Genomic DNA, 21,176 nt, shown 5'->3' on the forward strand with positions numbered 1-21,176 from the left:
TGATCTCTGCGGGTTGCCTGGCTCCTGATCTTCCTGTGTCTCTCTCCAGCCATTGTTTTCTCTCCTGCATTTCCCTGGGGTCAGCTTACACTTACCCCTCCTCCCTGCAGTGCTAATACTGACCACTTAGACGAAGAGCACAGAGAAGGGGCCAATTCCAGGTCTCTTCCCTGATCTACCCGTCTAGCCACATCACCAGCATCAACATTTTCCCTTGATCCAGAGTTAAAGAACACTATTTGTACCCTCCTTGAGCTATTCTGTGAGAAAACTAGGCCCCATTGGAGACTACCTAACAGTAACCTTCACCAAGGGGCTGCATGTGCCAGCTTTAAAGTCAAGCTGCTCACTTTTGTTCAGCCGATAAGTGGTATCCAACTCTTTGCAACCCTATGGACTGCAGAACACCAGGCTCCTCTGTCTCTCGTATGTTATCTTGCTTAATCTTTACAACAATTCAATAAAATGGGCATTATATATATAGCCCAACCTATATAAAGGAAGTCATTGAAGCACAGAGGGATTAAAGAATCTGCCAATGGTCACACAGCTAGAAAGTAACAGAGCCAGGATTCAGAGCTAGATCTCTCCTGCCAAAACCCAGGCGTGCCCATAACTACTAGCCACTTGGTGTTGCTAATATGTAGACTATCTTAACAAAATATATCCACAATTTGTTAATGTTCTATTAGCATATATTTAACAAATAAAAGTGGATATCTGTTTAGGTTACCTTAAAAATAGAATATTTAAGATATATCTCTATTGAAAGATTCTGTGATTTTTTTTTTTAATGGGAAAGATGGTGGGACTTTGAGGAGGTCATCAAAGCAAAGAAAGATATAAAACAAATTAGAAAGATTTTGCTACATCCAGATACTGAAGTAAGTCTTATCCTTTAATTGTTTTTGCCTCAGAGTGACCAAAGCTGGCAGAAGACAAGAGCTGATGGAGGGAGGGGCATAAGAGGGGGCGCATATGACTCCATATGGCTGCCTGCCCTTGGTTTGTCTTCATCTATAGTCAGAAACCGGCAGTGCATGCTAAGTTGCTTGTCACCTCTGACTCTTTGCAACTCTATGGACTATAGCCCGCCAGGCTCCTCTGTCCATGGGATTCTCCAGGCAAGAATACTAGAGTGGGTTGCCATTCCTTTCTTCAGGAGATCTTCCTGACCCAAGGATCGAACCCACGTCTCTTACATCTTTACCACTAACCTACCTGGAGGGAAGCCTCCATAAACAGGCAGAGGAGGTTCCCCAAAAGGAAAAGACCTAAATTCCCGATGCTTTACTGGGGGCTGTGTAAACAATTCTTGTAGAAGGAAGGCAGCACTAACTCATCCCGGATATTACACTGTTGTCTTTACATGAAGCCTGCCCTTCTGGACTCACCTTTGTTATATGGAATGGGGGAGTCTGCAAATCATGTTAGTGCTTTATCAGTGCCCCCTGTTACACTCTGCCAATAGGGGGCGCTGGAGGGAGGCTGAAGGCGGAACTTCCTGTTGTCTTTCTCTGTACATTGCTTATGTTAGCATCACCATGGCAACTCCCTTTTACCTCCTTGTGGCCATTCCTTTATGTGCCTGCACTGAATCCAGTTAACAGTAACGGAGGACAGAGACACCAGGCTCTTCAGGAGAGGTCTGGATCTCAGGGGAAGAGGATCTCCTCTGAGCTCAGTGACCCAGGTACCATCTGCTTAGAGTGCCCATCTCAGAGGTCTGAGTTGCTCCTTATTGGCACCCCTCTTCCCAAATTCTCAAGTAAACAGTTCCTAAGTATCTCCCTCCTTCCAGCCTACTTCCAGCAATTGCTGCTGCTAAGTCGCTTCAGTCGTGTCCGACTCTGTGCGACCCCATAGACGGCAGCCCACCAGGCTCCCCTGTCCCTGGGATCCTCCAGGCAAGAACATGGGAGTGGGTTGCCATTTCCTTCTCCAATGCGTGGAAGTGAAAAGTGAAAGTGAAGTCGCTCAGTCGTGTCCGACTCTTAGCGACCCCATGGACTGCAGCCTACCAGGCTCCTCCGTCCATGGGATTTTTCAAGCAAGAGTACTGGAGTGGGGTGCCATTGCCTTCTCCGGCAATTGCTACTTCCCTAATAATTTAGCATCGTCTATCCCTCCCCCGACTTTCACTTACTTACTTGATACCTAGTTAAATTCTTTCCATGAAATCATTAATATTAAATTTGCTATTTCAAACAGTTGGTGAGGAATGCTGCGTTTTTGGAGGAGTGATTTCAGGGTGAGAGAGACAAAGAGCGGCAAGCAATGTGAGCAGTTTTTTGTTTTTTCTTGGGTGTGGCATATGAGGACCTTAGTTCCCTACCTAGAAATTGAACCTGTGCTCCCTACTTTGGGAGGTCATAGTGTTAACCACTGGACCATCAGGGAAAAACCTGTCAGCAAAGTCCCTGCCAGCAGTTTTGAAGAAGGCATTTTTCACATTGTATTGCCAAAACCGTCTATGACTCTCTTGGCGTTATCCTTTGTTCAGACTGCCAAGAACCCTAGAGTCTCAAACATTAGTGAGGGAGATCTACAATTTGGAACCTCAAGGATCTTTCTACAGCCTAAAGATTATTAACAGTCATGGAAAAGCAAATGGATTTTTTGTTTTTTTGAGAAGTTGCCATGAAAGAACAAACTCTGTTTTTTACTTACTTTTCCCCTTCAAATAAAACAACAAAAGAAACAACTTTGAAGGTCATTTTTATTGCTTCAGTCTTCAGGGAACATAAGGGGAGTAACATCTGATCTCCAGGTCAGAAGAAGGCAAGGGCACACCTGTATGTGTTCATGGTTCCTTGTTAGGAGGGAAAAAAGCTTTCAGGTTCTTGCGTGAGTATTGACAGGTTATGAATGATTTTGCAGCAGGAGAGCATGGCTACAAACTGGACTGTTCTGGATCAAATAGCTGCTTGCCTTCTTAGACATTGCCAGCATTTTTTTCTGCTTGCTCACCTCCCTCAGTGACTCGTTCTTGCAAATATGATCCTGAATGATATATCTGAGCTTGCTCTCTTATCTGAGAGCAGGAAGCCGGGCGAGTGACGGAGGCACCTGCTGGTCTTTACTTTACAGAGATTAAGGGAGGAGCCTGCCACAGTCTCTTGGATGTCCTGTGGAAGTTAGAAAACGTATTCTGGAGAGGCTGAAAGGAGACCAGGAGATATGGTATTCATGTTCGCTTCCACAGAACCCGACCCTTGGAAAAAGAAACACACCGTGGCAATAGATCTTCCCTAGATAGGACAGAAGCGATTAAAGGTGAGTTTTCTTTATTGTTCATTTTTCCTTCCTCTTACATTTCCATAAGTTATTCCTCAAGTGGATACAATCTTATGCATCAAAGGAGATTATGATAAGGGAAAAGAGTTATTGCTGGAAGAATATGTCACATTTTGTTTCTCTTTCTTACCTTTTAGGACTTTTCCCCCCTCCTATAGTATCTGGTTTTCTTTGGTACTAAGTATTCTAGTGATTCAAATAGACATTTAAATAGACATAGTTTTTCATATTCTTTTTCATTATGTTTTGCCACAGGATATTGAATATAGTTCCCTGTACTGTGTATAGGACCTTGTTTATTTTTTTACATAGTAGTTTCTAAGTACCCTGTATTGTATTTAAAATGTAACTGTGGTGGAGGAACAAGAATCAAGCTTACAGACACACACACACACACACACACACAAACACACACAAACTGGGGGGGGACGAGGGAATATGGATGAGTCCCAGATTTGCTTCTTGTAAGTATGTGATATTTGGCAAGTTATTTAGCTTCTGTTTTCCTCTCTATAAAAGAGGCCTAATAATACTGTGTCTTAAGCACATTGTGAAGATCCAACGGGACAACGTAAAGAAATATTTCTGACTCATAGAAAGCACTCATTAAATACTGATATGCATAGCTCTGTGTGTCTCTGTGTGTGGATGGTTGAGTCACAAAGTCGTGTCTGACTCTTGCGACCCCATGGACTGTAGCCTGCCAGGCTCCTCTGTCCATGGAATTCTCCAGGCAAGAATACTGGAGTGGGTTGCCATTTCCTTCTCCATGTGTGTAGATATATTTTATTTATCTATGTTTGGCCTTACTGTGCAGCATGTGGGATATTAGTTCTACAACCAGGGATTGAACCTGCACCCACTGCCTTTGAAGCGCGAAGTCTTCACTACTGGACCACCAGGAAAGTCCCTGGATAGACTGTAAATCTGAGTCGACTGAGAGTTATCTATATGAATGACTACAATGTATTTTTGGAATTATGTTCAATTTTTTGTACTTGTTTAAGAACATTTTCTTTAAAGCATGGCTAAATGCTATATCTAACCAGTGAATTATGTGTGGTGAAAGCATCTAAAATATGAACTGTCAAATAAGACCAAGAATTGAACTTTATCTTTTAAAAGCACTTTGGATTTCTAGAACTGAAGGTGAGAGTATGAACTTTCTGTCTTTTCTGTCTAGACCAATCACAAATTCTGTCCTCCAGATAAAAGCTATTTTAGACACAGGGTGGTGAGGTGTGGGCAGAAGTCCTCTCTTCCTTGGAATAAAGGGTGGGGACTTCCTCTTACTCAGTACTCCTCCACAACAGCAGGCACCCAGGGCTGCTTCCTTTTCTCTCTCCTGGGTGGAGGTGGAGCCGGTCCTAACTCCAGTCCCAGCATGACCAGCTGGTTTGCAGCATCAGGTTACAGATCTCCATCCACAAGGGTCCTAGGCAGGACTTGACTGAGGATATTTGTCTAGAGAAGAAATCTATCTTTGCCATCACTCTGGAGTTGAACTTGATGTTCCTTGAGGATGTTCTGGATTAGTTTGTAACTAAAGGCATTTTGTTCTGTCCAAGGATCTCCTCCTCCACCTTCCCTGTGCCCAAACTCTACTGATCTCCCATCCCATGAAGATGACTGGGTGGAAGAAGAAGCTTTGCCGGGGGCATCATCTGTGGGCCCTGGGCTGCTATATGCTGCTGGCCGTTGTTGCTCTGAGGCTTTCTCTCAGGTTGAAATGTGATGTAGATTCCTTGGATCTGGAGTCCAGGGACTTCCAAAGTCAGCGCTGTAGGGACGTCTTGTACAAGAACCTGAAGCTGCCAGCAAAGAGATCCATCAACTGTTCTGGGATCACACGAGGGGACCAGGAAGCGGTGGTCCAGGCTCTCCTGGACAACCTGGAAGTCAAGAAGAAGCGGTTGCCTTTCACTGACACCTATTACCTCAACATAACCAGAGACTGTGAGCGGTTTAAGGCCCAAAGGAAGTTCATACAGTTCCCACTGAGCAAAGAAGAGTTAGACTTCCCCATTGCATACTCGATGGTGGTCCATGAGAAGATTGAAAACTTTGAACGGCTGCTGCGAGCTGTGTATGCCCCTCAGAACATATACTGTGTCCATGTGGATGTGAAGTCCCCAGAAGCTTTCAAAGAGGCAGTCAAGGCCATTATTTCCTGCTTCCCCAATGTCTTCATGGCCAGTAAGTTGGTCCCAGTGGTTTATGCCTCCTGGTCCAGAGTGCAGGCTGACCTGAACTGTATGGAAGACTTGCTCCAGAGCTCGGTGCCATGGAAATACTTACTGAATACATGTGGGACAGACTTCCCCATAAAGACCAATGCCGAGATGGTTCTGGCCCTCAAGATGTTGAATGGGAAGAACAGTATGGAGTCTGAGATACCTTCTGAGTACAAAAAAAATCGCTGGAAATACCGCTATGAGGTGACAGACAGACTGTACCTAACCAGCAAGATGAAGGACCCTCCCCCTGATAATTTACCTATGTTCACGGGGAATGCCTATTTTGTGGCTTCTCGAGCCTTTGTCCAACATGTCTTAGAGAACCCCAAATCCCAAAGACTGATTGAATGGGTCAAAGACACCTATAGCCCTGACGAACACCTCTGGGCCACCCTTCAGCGTGCTCCATGGATGCCTGGCTCTGTTCCTTACCACCCCAAGTATCACATCTCAGACATGACTGCCATCGCCAGGCTCGTCAAGTGGCAGAACCACGAGGGAGATGTCAGCATGGGGGCACCTTATGCACCCTGCTCTGGAATCCATCAGCGGGCCATCTGCATTTACGGGGCCGGGGACCTGCACTGGATTCTTCAGAACCATCACCTCTTGGCAAACAAGTTTGACCCAAGGGTGGATGATAACGTCCTGCAGTGCTTAGAAGAGTATTTACGTCATAAGGCCATCTATGGGACTGAACTTTGAGCTGTACTGTGGGCGGATTGCTACCCAAGGGCCAGGGACTGTGCCAACATGCCCAGGGCGTACTGGTACTGTGTGGGGTGGGGGACGAGGGCTGTGGAATTCATGGCATCCCCCAGGGTCAGAGGGCTGCTTTTGGAGTGTGGAGAGTAGATATGCTGACTTGCAGACTGCTTCCCTGGGTGAACACTGACTCAGCCCACTTCCAATAGCTCCTTCACGCACTTTCTCACTGAGTTCATAAGAACCAGCTGCTGGGTAAGTGTGGGAGGAGACCCTGGATTTCAGTTGAATTGGTATCGAGTTTTCCACTCTCTAGAGGTGCCCATTCCTAATAATTCTAGGCTTGGTAGTGGGGAGGGGACTTTGATGGACAGAAGGCCTTCTGTTTTGTACTATTAACTTAATAAATAGCTTTTGATTAAAAGCTCTACCTCTTTTTTTTTTTTGGTCTAGTAAGCCAGAAATAAAACCGTGAAACTTTTTCTCATAACTCTTGGTGACATTTGAAATCCCCGGTGGCCAGCAAGAGAATCACCATTATTCCCTAGGGATCATGGCAGGCTCTATAAATGGCCGATGCACAAGAATGTAAAGCCCCCCTTGTTTTGTTAACATTGCCAGTAAAAAAGCCAGGGTGATTTAACCAATGTGACCATCCATATCCTTACAGGAAAATTACAGCACTAATTTTGCAAGCTTCACAGCCAAAGCTTAATGTTTCATAACAAAGATTGCAGCAGCCATTAGGTAAGGTCATCGTATAATTTACTGTCAAAACTGGGACTCATTTTAGTTGGCGGGGGCTGGGTGGCCTGTAGTATTAATGATTATTTAGATAACAAGAATAAACTAGGTCTGGTTACTCATCTTTATGCCTCTTGAGTCAAAACTTTTATTTAGGTATGTGAATGGAACGGTCACTGATTTTGTGGTTTATACATTTCCTTGGGGAGATACAGTTGTGTGTGTGTTTGTTGTATGTGCATTCTCTGCCCCAGCCTTCTGGCCACCTGCCCAACAAATGTTACCCAGTGAAACAGTTTCTTTTCTAAAGCTCCAGAGATAATTATCAGGTTGTGTTAGTTGCTTAGTCATGTTGGAGTCTTTGCGACCGTTTGCGACCCCACGGACTGTAACTCGCCAGGCTCCTCTGTCCATGGGATTCTACAGGCAAGAATACTGGAGTGGATTGCCATTCCCTTCTCCAGAGGATCTTCCCAACTCAGGGATCGAGCCATGGTCTCCTGCATCACAGGCAGATTCTTTACCATTTGAGCTACAGGGAGATCTCACTTTATCAGAAGGCAATTAGCTGCGAGTAATATTCTTCTGTGATGAGGAAGTGATCCTTTGTAAACAGATAAGCGTATCTTGTATATGGTAGAACTGGTTTTCTGCATACAGTACATTCTGAAAAAGTGATTTACACACCAGTTTGTATAATCTGGGGCTTCCCTGATGGCTCAGTTGGTAAAGAATCCGCCTGCAATGAGGGAGACCCCAGTTAGATCCCTAGGTTGGGAAGATCCGCTAGAGAAGAGAAAGGCTACTCACTCCAGTATTCTTGGGCTTCCCTTGTGGCTCAACTGGTAAAGAATCTGCCTGCAATGTGGGAGATCTGGGTTTGATCCCTGGGTTGGGACGATCTCCTGGAGAAGGGAAAGGCCACCCACTCCAGTATTCTGGCCCAGAGAATTCCATGGACTGTATAGTCCATGGGGTCACAAAGAGTTGGAAGACAACTGAGCAACTTTCACTCACTCACTTACTTACTCACTTGTATAATTTGATCCTGCAATAAGCCTGTTTTTCTTCATTTCTGATTTTGATTCAGTTCATCGAGTGTTCTCTCACAATCAACTTCCCCAGCATTCCATGTACTCTGACATAGTTATGACTGTGTCTGGCACAGTGACTTTTCTAAGTTAGTGATTGCTTCGGTAAGGTTGTATTCTTTTGATAGTGGGCAATGCCACCACCACCTTACCTGCACTGTTGCAGGGTCCTCGTCACCTTGCTCTCATCATGGAGATGACTAATGAGTAGTCAGTTGCTCCGCAGTGAGCCCTGAAAGGTCTGTCCTTAGCGGCAATGACTGTAGACCTCTCCACCTATTAGCCTTTTGAATGTCCTTGGTCCCCCTCTGAGGGGGCTGCAAGGGGGTAGAAAAGTTTCCAAGCACACGTGTCCTGAAAAAAGAACTTGGGTCTTTGGCTTCATAGTCAACTTCCTCTTTAAATTTTCATGTGGGAAAAAAAAATGTCTTTATATAAATACATTAAAAAGATTAAAATGTGAACTTATTGTTTTGGGGGAACAAGCTGCTGGAATTCTCCAAGCACTGACATTTCCTCTAGAAATATTATACATTCAGGTGAACAGGAAATGCTCTTTATTTAATAACAAACACAAGGTCTTCATATCAGAAGGGTCAAATTTCGCCCTCCTTGGGTTAGTGTATTTTAGAAATTGTACAATTAAACCAACCCATCTGTTGATATTTCCTTCTCTCATATCTGTTTCTATACCTTATCTCTGGAAAGGAAACATCCCATTGATGAATTGAGCAACTGTGTTTGTATTCCTTTAGAGAGCTTGAATTTCCTCTTTTGATTTGTGGACTGTTGATAAGTGTTGTTTTAATCACTATATTTTTGCTGCACACTCTGCCCATTGTTATATGCCCTCTTTTCTTGATTTTGTGAAAATTTAAGAAAGGAAGAAAAGGCAGTTAATATTGTTTGGAAACAGATGATATAATTTATTTGGGGAGAACATGTATTTGAATTAAAAATGGACAGAATAATTAAACCCATGGCCTGCCTTAAGTATTTCAGCTGAACTGAATTTATCTACTGTGACTTCTTTCCCTTAGTTAGCCAGTCATTACAGAGATAGAGTTCCCATCTCTGTGATGCTGTGAGTGTATGACAAGCAATGGAATAGCTCCTTCATTCATTCCACAAATGTTAATTAAGCTCTTACTCTTTGCTAGGATTGTTCTTGACACCAGGGGTAGTGTAGTCAATAAAACAGACAGAGATTCCCATGCTAACGTTGTTCACATACCAGTGGGAAAACAACTATCAACAGGTAACATACATGTATATTAGCAGGCAAATGCTAGAGAGAAATTCAAGGAAGTGAATGAGACCTTCCAGTGGGGAGGAAAATTTTAAATAGTGTGGTCAGGTCAGGGAGGTTACATTTTAATGAAAAATGTAACATTTGAGTAAACATCCGAAGGAGATGAAGGAGTGACCCGTGAGGATAAATGAGGGAAGAACATTCTAGGCCAAGAGGAAAGACTTGCATAGCCCTGAAGCAGGAACACACCTGTCATGTTTAAGGAACAAGGAAACTGGTGTAAATGGAGCAGAGGAAAGGGAGGGGTGAAAGAGTTAAGAATACAGGGGAAGAGGATGTATCCTGACAGCTTTTGTGACCCATAAGGTGGACTTTGTCTTCTCTGAGAGAGATTAGAGGCCGCTGGAAGGTTTTGAGCAGAGGGCTGACATGATCTAACGCTTGAATCCTGCACTGAGGACAGATTGGCTGGCTGGGAGGCGGGGGTGGGGGCAGGGAGGCTAGTGTAGAAAAGAGCCTCCCAGATGAGTTCTGAGGGCCTTCCGAAATGCAGAGGGTACGGAGGTAAGGAGGACCCAACAAAAGAAGAGTTGGAGCGGAGCAGCTGGTGTAGTAGAAGGAAAGCAACTGGCTGCGCAGTGTTCTGGAACAGCGACTCGGGAACTGGGAAGTGGACGACTGTGCCCCAAACCACTGAGAGTCGCTTAAAATGAAAACGAAGACCTGACTATTGGATTTAACACTGTAGAGCTGGCCTTGATAAGATCAACTTTTTTGTGGTGTTTGGAGGTGAGAATATGATTGGAGGTGGTTCAGAGAGAATGTTAGAGCAAATCTGGCTTTGGCCAGTATAGATAAATGTTTTGAGTTTTGCTTTAAGGCAAGAGAAGGAGAATAAAAGTAAAACAATGGAAGGTTAAGAGTGTTTGTCCTAAAAATTAGAAAAGTGATAGCATGTTTGTCGGTTGATGAGAAAGATCTAGTCTAGAGGAAAAGATGCAGGAATGAGATGGGTGACCTGCCACAGTGACATCCTAGTGAAGAAGACGGGGTCATTACGTAGCGCACAAGAGAGGGCCTGTTTCTGATGGACGGACGACAGTTCACCCACAGCAGCAGGACTGAAGGCGGGATAGATGGGCTCAGAGGTACACAGATGGGTCAATGTGGTGGTCTGTAGAGTTTGTGGAGTTCTATCCTTCTCTTTAATTAACATTTTATTTTAGGTATAATATACATACAGAAAGGGGGATTCCTGTGGCACAAGAATCCATCTGCCAAGCTGGGAGATGTGGGTTCTATCTGGGTTGGGAAGATTCCCTGGAGTAGGAAATGGTGACCCACTCCAGGATTTTTGCCTAGAAAATCCCACGGAGAGAGGAGCCTGGTGGGCTATAATCCCTGGGACTGAGTCAGACACGACTGAGAAACTGAGTATGTGCACATACACATACACACACACACTGAAAAGTACAAAAATCCCAAACATATAGATTATAATTTTTACAAAGTGAACAAATCTGTGTAACTAGAACCCTGATCAAAAATCAGAACATTACCAGCAACTCAGAGGGCTCCTGTGTCCCTTTCCAGTTACCACCTAGGCTGCAGCAAAGATAACCAGACATTGAAACCCAGCAGGACCCTGCAAAGCCCTTCTGGGCACAAGCCTTCTGTGTCTCCAGTTCTTGTTTGTAGGAAAAGCTTTCCCTCCCTAGGTATTCCTAAAATTTCAAAGAGCAGACTCAAATTAATGACTAGAGAAAATAAGTGTGGAAAGAAAGAGCTTGAACATTGGAGTCAGAGGACTTCTAGTTCCTCCTGAAGGGAGGTAGGTAACAGTCTGATGCATATCTTTGAATTGTCCTGCAGAAACTAAGACTCACATCTGGTGGAGGATCACAAGATCATAGACCCCAGACTGGTAGAACCAGAAGATTGACGATTAACATTCCTGAAACCTCATCCAACCTGATCACACATACTGCAACCCTCACCTCTAAAGTTGCCTTTAAAAACCAAAACCCATTGGGAACTTCAAGTCTTCTGAGTATTTAGCTGCCCAGTCTGCTTGCTTTTGTTGTTTGGTTGCTCAGTCATGACTGACTCTTTTGTGACCCTTTGGCCTACATGTTCATTGTTCATTTGTCCATGGGATTTCCCAGGCAAGAATACTGGAGTGGGTTGCCATTTCCTTCTCCAAGGGATCTTTCTGGTCCAGGGATTGAACCTGGGTCTCATGCATTGCAGGCAGATTCTTTACCGTCTGAGCCACCAGGGAAGCCCACAAATAATAGTACTTTCCTTTATCACCATCCTGTGTTAGTGGATTGGCTCTGCAACATTCAGGTAAGTGGATCCAAGTTCTCTAACACCACTACTCTGTGACCTGTTTTTGAATTTTTCTAAGTATTATGTTCTCTTTTGTTTATGACTCCTTAAACTCAACATTTTGAGTTTCATCTATGTTGCATGTAGTCGAAGCTCAATGATTTTCACTGCTGTGTGATATTTCCTATGTGAATATACCATAGTTTTATCCATTCAACTGCTGCTGAATATTTGGGTTAACTTTTATGAACTGTGCTCTATGAACTTCTTGAAATGTTATATAGGGAACATATGTCTACATTTCAGTTTAGTAGGTATGTAGGAGTAAAATTGCTGGGCCATAAGTTATACACATGTTTACCTTTAATAAGTACTGCCATCGTTTTTACAACATGATCTACCAAAATAACTCCCACCAGCAAGGTGTGAAAGTTGCATTTGCTTCATTTCTTTGCTAATATTACTAATCTTTGTCATTTTAATCATTCTGGTGGATGCTGGTGATATCAGATGGTGGTTTTAATTTGTATTTCCCTACTGTTCAGTAGCTTTTCAGATGCTTGCCACTTGGATATTCTGAAGTTCTCTTTCAAATACTTTTATTTTGTTCAGGCTTCCCTTGTAGTTCAGTTGGTAAAGAGTCTGCTTTCTATGCGGGAGTGAGTGAGTAAAGTTGCTCAGTCCTGTCTGACTCTTTGAGACCCACGGACTGTAGCCTACCAGGTTCCTCCGTCCATGGAATTTTCCAGGCAAGAATACTGGAGTAGGTTGCCATTTCCTTCTCCAGGAGATCACCCTGACCCAGGGATTGAACCCAGATCTCCCACATTGTAGGCAGATGCTTTACCATATGAGCCACCAGGGAATGCAGGAGACCCAGGTTCAATTCCTGGGTTGGGAAGATCTCATGGAGAAGGAAATAACAACCCACTCCAATATTCTTGCCTGGAGAATCCCATGGACAGAGGAGGCTGGTGGGCTGAAACAGCAAGATGATTTTATGAGGAAATGGGGGAGAGGTCATGGAGGTTTAGAAAGAGGAAAATGTATTAAATGTTTCAGATTGGGAACTGGAAAAGAAACCAGGAAAAAAATGATGCCTGGCAGCATTAAGAACCCATTGACGTTAGGGAAAGTGAATATAAAAAGAAATCAGCCACTCATTCACATTCAGCTGCAAGAGTACAGGCCTATAGTAGGAAGAGAGTAGGCTTTACTCAGGTTTGTGATTTATCCTAGCAAATATGAGAAAAATTATCAACTCCTGACCAACCTTGCTTAATCTACATGCAGACTAGATTTCTAACCCCAACTGGGCTATTTTGAAGTAAAGCCCAAATATATTTTTATTTTCAATTTATTTTAAAAATAATTTTATGTATTTACTTATGACTGTGCCGTGTCTTCACTGCTGTGAGGGCTTTTCTCTAGTTGTGACAAGCAGGGGCTCCTCTCTACGTGCGGTGTGTGGGCTGCTCGTTGCAGTGGCTTCTTGTAGTAGAGCACATGCTCGAGGCCTTGCAGGCATTAGTGGTTGTGGCAAATGGGCTTAGTAGCTCTAAGGCACATGGGATCTTCCCGGACCAGGGACTGAACTCATATCTCCTGCATTGGCCGGTAGATTCTTTACCACTGAGCCACTGGGGAAGCCCCTAAATATATTTTTAAATTAACTTATTCTGCAGTATGTAAATCTCAACTGAGATAAGTAATAAACATTTAAAAAACTCAACATATTATATCATACCTAACATAGTAACCACTATGACCATTCAGGTATGACCTAAATCAAATCCCTTATGATTATACAGTGAAAGTGAGAAATAGATTTAAGGGACTATATCTGGCAGATAGAGTGCATGATGAACTATGGATGGAGGTTCGTGACAATGTACAGGAGACAGGGATCAAGACCATCCCCATGGAAAAGAAATGCGAAAAAGCAAAATGACTGTCTGGGGAGGCCTTACAAATAGCTGTGAAAAGAGAAGCGAAAAGCAAAGGAGAAAAGGAAAGCTATAAGCATCTGAATGCAGAGTTCCAAAGAATAAAAAGGAGAGATAAGAAAGCCTTCCTCAGCAATCAATGCAAAGAAATAGAGGAAAACAACAGAATGGGAAAGACTAGAGAGCTCTTCAAGAAAATAAGAGATACCAAGGGAACATTTCATGCAAAGATGGGCTCGATCAAGGACAGAAATGGTATGGACCTAACAGAAGCAGAAGATATTAAGAAGAGGTGGCAGGAATACACAGAAGAACTATACAAAAAAGATCTTCATGACCAAGATAATCACGATGGTGTGATCACTGACCTAGAGCCAGACATCCTGGAATGTGAAGTCAAGTGGGCCTTAGAAAGCATTACTATGAACAAAGCTAGTGGAGGTGATGGAATTCCAGTTGAGTTATTTCAAATCCTGAAAGATGATGCTGTGAAAGTGCTGCATTCAATATGCCAGCAAATTTGGAAAACTCAGCAGTGGCCACAGGACTGGAAAAGGTCAGTTTTCATTCCAATCCCAAAGAAAGGCAATGCCAAAGAATGCTCAAACTACCGCACAATTGCACTCATCTCACACGCTAGTAAAGTAATGCTTAAAATTCTCCAAGCCAGGCTTCAGCAATACGTGAACTGCGAACTTCCAGATGTTCAAGCTGGTTTTAGAAAAGGCAGAGGAACCAGAGATCAAATTGCCAACATCCGCTGGATCATTGAAAAAGCAAGAGAGTTCCAGAAAAACATCTATTTCTGCTTTATTGACTATGCCAAAGCCTTTGAGTGTGTGGATCACAATAAACTCTGGAAAATTCTGAAAGAGATGGGAATACCTGGCCTGCCTCTTGAGAAACCTATATGCAAGTCAGGAAACAACTGATCTGCATATATATATATATCCAAGTCAGAACTGGACATGGAACAACAGACTAGTTCCAAGTAGGCAAAGGAGTACGTCAAGGCTGTATATTGTCACCTTGCTTATTTAACTTATATGCGGAGTACATAATGAGAAACGCTGGGCTGGAAGAAGCAAAAGCTGGAATCAAGATTGCTGGGAGAAATATCAATAACCTCAGATATGCAGATGACACCACCCTTATGGCAGAAAGTGAGGAGGAACTCAAAAGCCTCTTGATGAAAGTGAAAGAGGAGAGTGAAAAAGTTGGCTTAAAGCTCAACATTCAGAAAACGAAGATCATGGCATCTGGTCCCATCACTTCATGGCAAATAGATGCGGAAACAGTGGAAACAGTGTCAGACTTTATTTTTGGGGGCTCCAAAATGACTGCAGATGGTGACTGCAGCCATGAAATTAACAGACGCTTACTCCTTGGAAGGAAAGTTATGACCAACCTAGGTAGCATATTGAAAAGCAGAGACATTACTTTGCCAACAAAGATCCATCTAGTCAAGGCTATGGTTTTTCCAGTAGTCATGTATGGGTGTAAGAGTTGGACTCTGAAGAAAGCTGAGTGCCGAAGAATTGATGCTTTTGAACTGTGGTGTTGGAGAAGACTCTTGAGAGTCCCTTGGACTGAAAGAAGATCCAACCAGTCCATCCTAAAGGAATCAGTCTTGAATATTCATTGGAAGGACTGATGCTGAAGCTGAAACTCCAGTACTTTGGCCACCTCATGTGAAGAGTTGACTCATTGGAAAAGACTCTGATGCTGGGAGGGATTGGGGGCAGGAGGAGAAGGGGACGACAGAGGATGAGATGGCTGGATGGCATCACCGACTTGATGGACGTGAGTCTGAATGAACTCCGGGAGTTGGTGATGGACAGGGAGGCCTGGCGTGCTGCAATTCATGGGGTCACAAAGAGTCGGACAGGACTGAGTGACTGAACTGGACTGAACATAGTAAAAGTAATTCTTTGATACCAAATGTTTTAAAATTTTGCCCAGTGTCTTAATTATGTTGTACAGTGGCTTATTTGAATTAAGACACATTGAGTCGATAAATCTCGTAAATCTCTTTTAATTTTAGATTCCTTTCTCCCTTTTTTTTGTTTTGGCAGTTTGTTAAACAAGTTTTTTGTTTTTTCCCTGAATAGTCACCATGCTTTGGATTCTGCTGATAGGATGCCAGCAATACTGTTTAACATATTTAATATGTTCCTGTGCCCAATATTTGTTATAAACTGGTACTTAGATTTAGAAGCTTAAAAGGATTCAGGTTTGAAGTTTTATCAAGAAAATTTCATTTTGGTATCTTGTATTTCATATTCCACCACAGCAAGAGGCACATATGTCTGTTTGGCCTTTTTTTTAATGTTGGGATTGAACTATGGGGTTTGGACATTGTCAGGTGGATTATACATTTCCTATAACCTTTTCACCTAATCATTTAAGCAGCCATTGAAGATCATTGTTTAGTCCTATTATTTTATAACAAATTACAAAATGGTGGTATCCTAATTCTAGAAATCCTTCATTTAAAATTTAATGTGAAGCAAAACTTCCTTATCAACTGTACTGCTAGTCTGAAGAACAATATTTCCTTTACCAGTTTAATGCATAATAATGAATTGGTTACCTAATGAAAATGAATCTACGTGTATTTTAGAACTCCAGAAATGTTAAAAAACAACTTACATGCTGTGACTCCCTGCACTTATCTTAATGATGTTCCATCTTTGGCCTAGTGTATTTTCCTATGGCTAAAGGACCAAAGTATCACAAACATAGTGGCTTAAAACAACAGAAACTCACTGTTTCACAGGTCTGGATGACAGAAGTCTAGGACCAGTTTCACTGGGTCAGGCCGGGTGTTGGCATGGCCACGCTCCCGCTGGAGGCTTTCGGGGAGAACCTGCTCCTTGTCTTCCAGCCTCTGTGGCTGCCAGCACTCCTTGGCTTGTAGCTGCATTGCTCGTCTCTCCCTCCACGGTCATATTGCTTTTCTTCTGTATGCCAAGTCTCCTTCTGCATCCCTCTTATAGATACACATGATTGCACTTAGGACCCATCCTGATTATCTTACACTTTCCCCCATTCCAAGATCCTTAATAACATTTGCAAAACTTTTGCCACATAAGGAAACATTTACACATTCCAGGGATCAGGACTTGGTATCTCTGGGAGTCATTTTTCAGCAGAGTGAGAACCTTTTAAAGTTGGCTGTTTCCTTGGGATATGATTCCCGTAATTTTGGATAACTTCCGCATTTTCGGTTATAAAAAGCCTTTCTAAGATTGTATTTCTATCCTTTACCTTTAGTTAGCTATTCTCATAAAATTTTTCTGGTTTTTAAATGTGAATGGTATTTTTAAACCACACTTTTGGCATTAGAGATGCTCTTTGTAAATGGGTTGTCACTGAAACAAAGGATCCAGGAATCAAGAGGGTGAGTGTGGCTCTCAGTAGGTTACATTCAATAACCCATTGAAAATAATTTTTGCGTCCTGTACCTGCAACTTTGGGCTCTGCTTTTTGGGCCCCAAGGGAGGAATTCTTCCACCAGGAAACCAACAATGTTCCCACTGAACTGGAAATTGAGATTCCCCCTTGAGTATTTAGGGTTTTTGTGCTCCTGGACCAATGGGAAAACAAGGGGGTTATTATATTGACTGGGGTGGAAAGTGAGTACTCACCTGTGTCTAATTCTTTGCAACACCATGGATTGTAGCCTGCCAGGCTCCTCTGTCCATGGAATTCTCCAGGCAAGAATACTGGAGTGGGTAGCCATTCCTTCTCCAGGCTATCTTCCTATCTCCAAGGATCAAATCTGGATTTCCTGCACTGCAGGTGGACTCTTTACTGTCTGAGCCACCAGGGAAGCCCATTGTCTGGGGTGGTTGATCCCAATTATCAAGGGACATATAGCTGCTGCTGAACTCTGTGGTGTTGGAGAAGACTCGTGAGTCCCTTGGACTGCAAGGAGATCCAACCAGTCCATCCTAAAGGAAATCAGTCCTGAATATTGGAAGGACTAGTGCTAAAGCTGAAACTCCAATACTTGAGCCACCTGATGCGAAGAACCAATTCATTGGAAAAGACCCTGATGCTGGGAAAGATTGAAGGCAGGTGGAGAAGGGGACGACACAGGATGCAATGGTTGGATGGCATCACCTACATGATGGACAGGAGTTTGAGTAGGCTCTGGGAGTTGGTGATGGACAGGGAAGCCTGGCATGCTGCAGTCCATGAGGTTGCAAAGAGTCAGACCTCACTGAGCAACTGAACTGAACTGAAACACTGTAACTCACTGGAGTGCAGTTCAGTTCAGTGGCTCAGTTGTGTCTGACTCTCTGCGACCCCATGAATCGCAGCACGCCAGGCCTCCCTGTCCATCACCAACTCCCGGAGTTCACTCAAACTCACGTCCTTTGAGTTGGTGATGCCATCCAGCCATCTCATCCTCTGTCGTCCCCTTCTCCTCCAGCCCCCAATCCCTCCCAGCATCAGAGTCTTTTCCAATGAGCCAACTCTTCACATGAGGTGGCCAAAGTACTGGAGTTTCAGCTTTAGCATCATTCCTTCCAAAGAAATCCCAGGGCTGATCTCCTTCAGAATGGACTGGTTGGATCTCCTTGCAGTCCAAGGGACTCGCAAGAGTCTTCTCCAACACCACAGTTCAAAAGCATCAATTCTTTGGTGCTCAGCTTTCTTCAGAGTCCAACTCTCACATCCATACATGACCACTGGAAAAACCATAGCCTTGACTAGACGGACCTTTGTTGGCAAAGTAATGTCCCTGCTTTTCAATATGCTACCTAGGTTCATCATAACTTTCTCTTCCAAGGAGTAAGCGTCTTTTAATTTCATGGCTGCAATCACCATCTGCAGTGATTTTGGAGCCCCCAAAAAATAAAGTCTGACACTGTTTCCACTGTTTCCCCATCTATTTCCCATGAAGTGATGGGACCAGATGCCATGATCTTCGTTTTCTGAATGGTGAGTTTTAAGTCAACTTTTTCACTTTCCTCTTTCACTTTCATCAAGAGGCTCTTTAGTTCTTTGCTTTCTGCCGTAAGAGTGGTGTCATCTGAGTGTCTGAGGTGATTGATATTTCTCTCAGCAATCTTGATTCCAGCTTGTGCTTCTTCCAGCCCAGCGTTTCTCATGATGTACTCTGCATATAAGTTAAATAAGCAGGGTGACAATATACAGCCTTGACGTACTCCTTTTCCTATTTGGAACCAGTCTGTTCTTCCATGTCCAGTTCTAAATGTTGCTTCCTGACCTGCATACAGATTTCTCAAGAGGCAGGTCAGGTGGTCTGGTATTCCCATCTCTTTCAGAATTTTCCAGAGTTTGTTGTGAACCACACAGTCAAAGGCTTTGGCATAGTCAATAAAGCAGAAATAGATGTTTTTCTGGAACTCTTGATTTTTTGATGATCCAGTAGATGTTGGCAATTTGATTTCTAGTTCCTCTGGCTTTTCTAAATACAGCTTGAACATCTGGAAGTTCATGGTTCACGTACTGTTGAAGCCTGGCTTGGAGATCTACTTTCAGCAACTTTTAAACACCCAGTTGACCCTTGAACAATGAGGCCTAGGGTTGCTGACCCTTTGCAGTTGGCCTGTATAACTTACAGCTGGCCTTCTGCACCGGCCAACTATGACTTGCAGTTGGCCTTCTATATGTGGTTTTTCTGAATCCGTGGTTCCATATCTGTGGATTCAACCTACTGTGGGTCGTGTAGCACTGTCATGTGTGTGAATGTGTGCTCAGTCGTGTCTGACTCTTTGCAAACTCATGGCCTATAGCCCACCAGGCTCTTCTGTTCATGGGATTTGCTAGGCAAGAATAATGGAGTGGGTTGACATTTCCTTCTCCAGCTTGTGGTACTTACTATTAAGATAAAAAAACAAAAAAAAAAAAAAACAAAAAAAAAACAAACCTGTATAAGTGGACTTGCACAGTTCAAACTGGTGTGAATGATAGTACTTAAAATTTTTTTAATTGGAGAATTTCTTTACAATGTTGCATTGGTTTCTGCTGTACAACAGTGTGAGTCAGCTGTAAGTTTACACATTTCTCTTCCCTCTTGAGCTCCCCGTCACTCTCATCTCACCCCTCTGCTGCTGCTGTCGCTTCAGTCGTGGCCAACTCTGTGCGACCCCATAGATGGCAGCCCACCAGGCTCCCCCGTCCCTGGGATTCTCCAGGCAAGAACACTGGAGTGGGTTGCCATTTCCTTCTCCAATGCATGAAAGTGAAAAGTGAAAGTGAAGCCGCTCAGTCATGTCCGACTCTTAGCGACCCCATGGACTGCAGCCCACCAGGCTCCTCCATCCATGGGTTTTCCAGGCAAGAGTACTGGAGTGGGGTGCCATTGCCTTCTCTGCATCTCCCCGCTCTAGGTCATCACAAAGCACTAGGCTGAGGCTCTCTGTGTTATATAGCAACCTCCCATTAGCTACCTTAACACACGATGTGTATACACTTCAGTGCTACTCTCAATTTGTCCCACTCTCTCCTTCACTTGTTATCTAGTCATTGTGCTGCACATTATATTCCCTGGACTTATTTATATAGCTGCAGGTTTGTATCTTATGACACCTTCACTCATTTTGCTCACCCAGGTCACCACCTACCTCTGGCAGTATCTGTTCTCTGTACCTATGAGTTCAGTTTATTTTAGAATCTACAGTAAGTGAGTTTAGATAGTCTACCTTTCTCTAACTTCTTTCACTTAGGATAATGCCCTCAGGATCTATGTTGTGGCAAATAACAAATTTCCTTTTTTAAAAAATGGCTGAATAATATTCTGGTCCTTGTGGGCCACACATAACACTGTATGCATTCATCCATCCATCCACGGTCACTTATTTTCACATCTTGACTATTGTAAATAGTGCTGCTTTAAACATGGGTGCAGGTTATCTTTTTAAGATAAAAGATTTCATTTACTTCACATAAATACTCAGAAGTGGAATTGCTGCATCATATTCTAAGGTTTTAAATTTCTGAGGAATCTCCAAAGTCTTCCATAAGTGGTTGCACCAATTTACGTTCCTGCCAACAAGGCATGATGGTTGCCCTTTTCTCTCATCTTTGCTAATGCTTGTCTTTTTGATAGTAGTATTCTAACAGGTGTGCGGTGATTATCTTACTGTGGTTCTGTTGCAATTCCCTGGTTAATGATGGGCATCTTTTTGTGTACCTGTTGGTGTTACTTATGTCTTCTTCGGGAAAATGTCTATTCAGATCTTCTACTTTTAGCTATTGAGTTGTCTGAATTGTTTATTTTTTGGATATAAATCCATCAGATATGTAATTTGCAAATGTTGTCTTCCATTCTTTAGGCTGCCTCTTCATTTTATTGATTTCCCTTGCTGTGCAGAGCAGCTTTTTTAGTTTGATGTAGTCCCACTTAGTTTTGCTTTTGCTGCCTTCGCTTTTGGTATCAAAAACAAACAAACAAACAAACTGCTGAGACGGATGTCAGGGAGATTTACACATTTTCTTTTAGTCTAATGACTTTTGGTCTTAGGTTCTTTAGTGCATTCTGAATTAATTTTTTGGTGTAGTGTAATATAGTGGTCCAGTTTTGTTCTCTTGTATG

The 21,176-nt window shown here is 43.1% G+C and overlaps 1 protein-coding gene across 4 annotated transcripts in view; it reads left to right on the forward strand.

Annotated features, from left to right (window-relative positions):
* The window catches only part of GCNT3 (glucosaminyl (N-acetyl) transferase 3, mucin type), a 137,541-nt gene extending 131,269 nt beyond the window's left edge, over nt 1–6,272 (forward strand). For 3 of the 4 annotated variants that reach the window (XM_006072338.3, XM_044925065.2, XM_044925063.2), the window contains 2 exons: nt 3,091–3,276; nt 4,866–6,272. In XM_006072338.3, coding sequence (XP_006072400.2) covers nt 4,917–6,239 — 1,323 coding nt within the window. In that variant the 5' untranslated portion in view covers nt 3,091–3,276; nt 4,866–4,916 and the 3' untranslated portion in view covers nt 6,240–6,272. Of the gene's footprint in view, nt 1–2,211; nt 2,280–3,090; nt 3,277–4,865 lie in introns of those variants that run through there. The other variant, XM_044925064.1, reaches the window with a different exon arrangement.
* Nucleotides 6,273–21,176: the final 14,904 nt, after the last annotated feature.

The sequence above is a fragment of the Bubalus bubalis genome, chromosome 11 (assembly GCF_019923935.1).
Source record: "Bubalus bubalis isolate 160015118507 breed Murrah chromosome 11, NDDB_SH_1, whole genome shotgun sequence".
Lineage (NCBI taxonomy): Eukaryota > Metazoa > Chordata > Mammalia > Artiodactyla > Bovidae > Bubalus > Bubalus bubalis.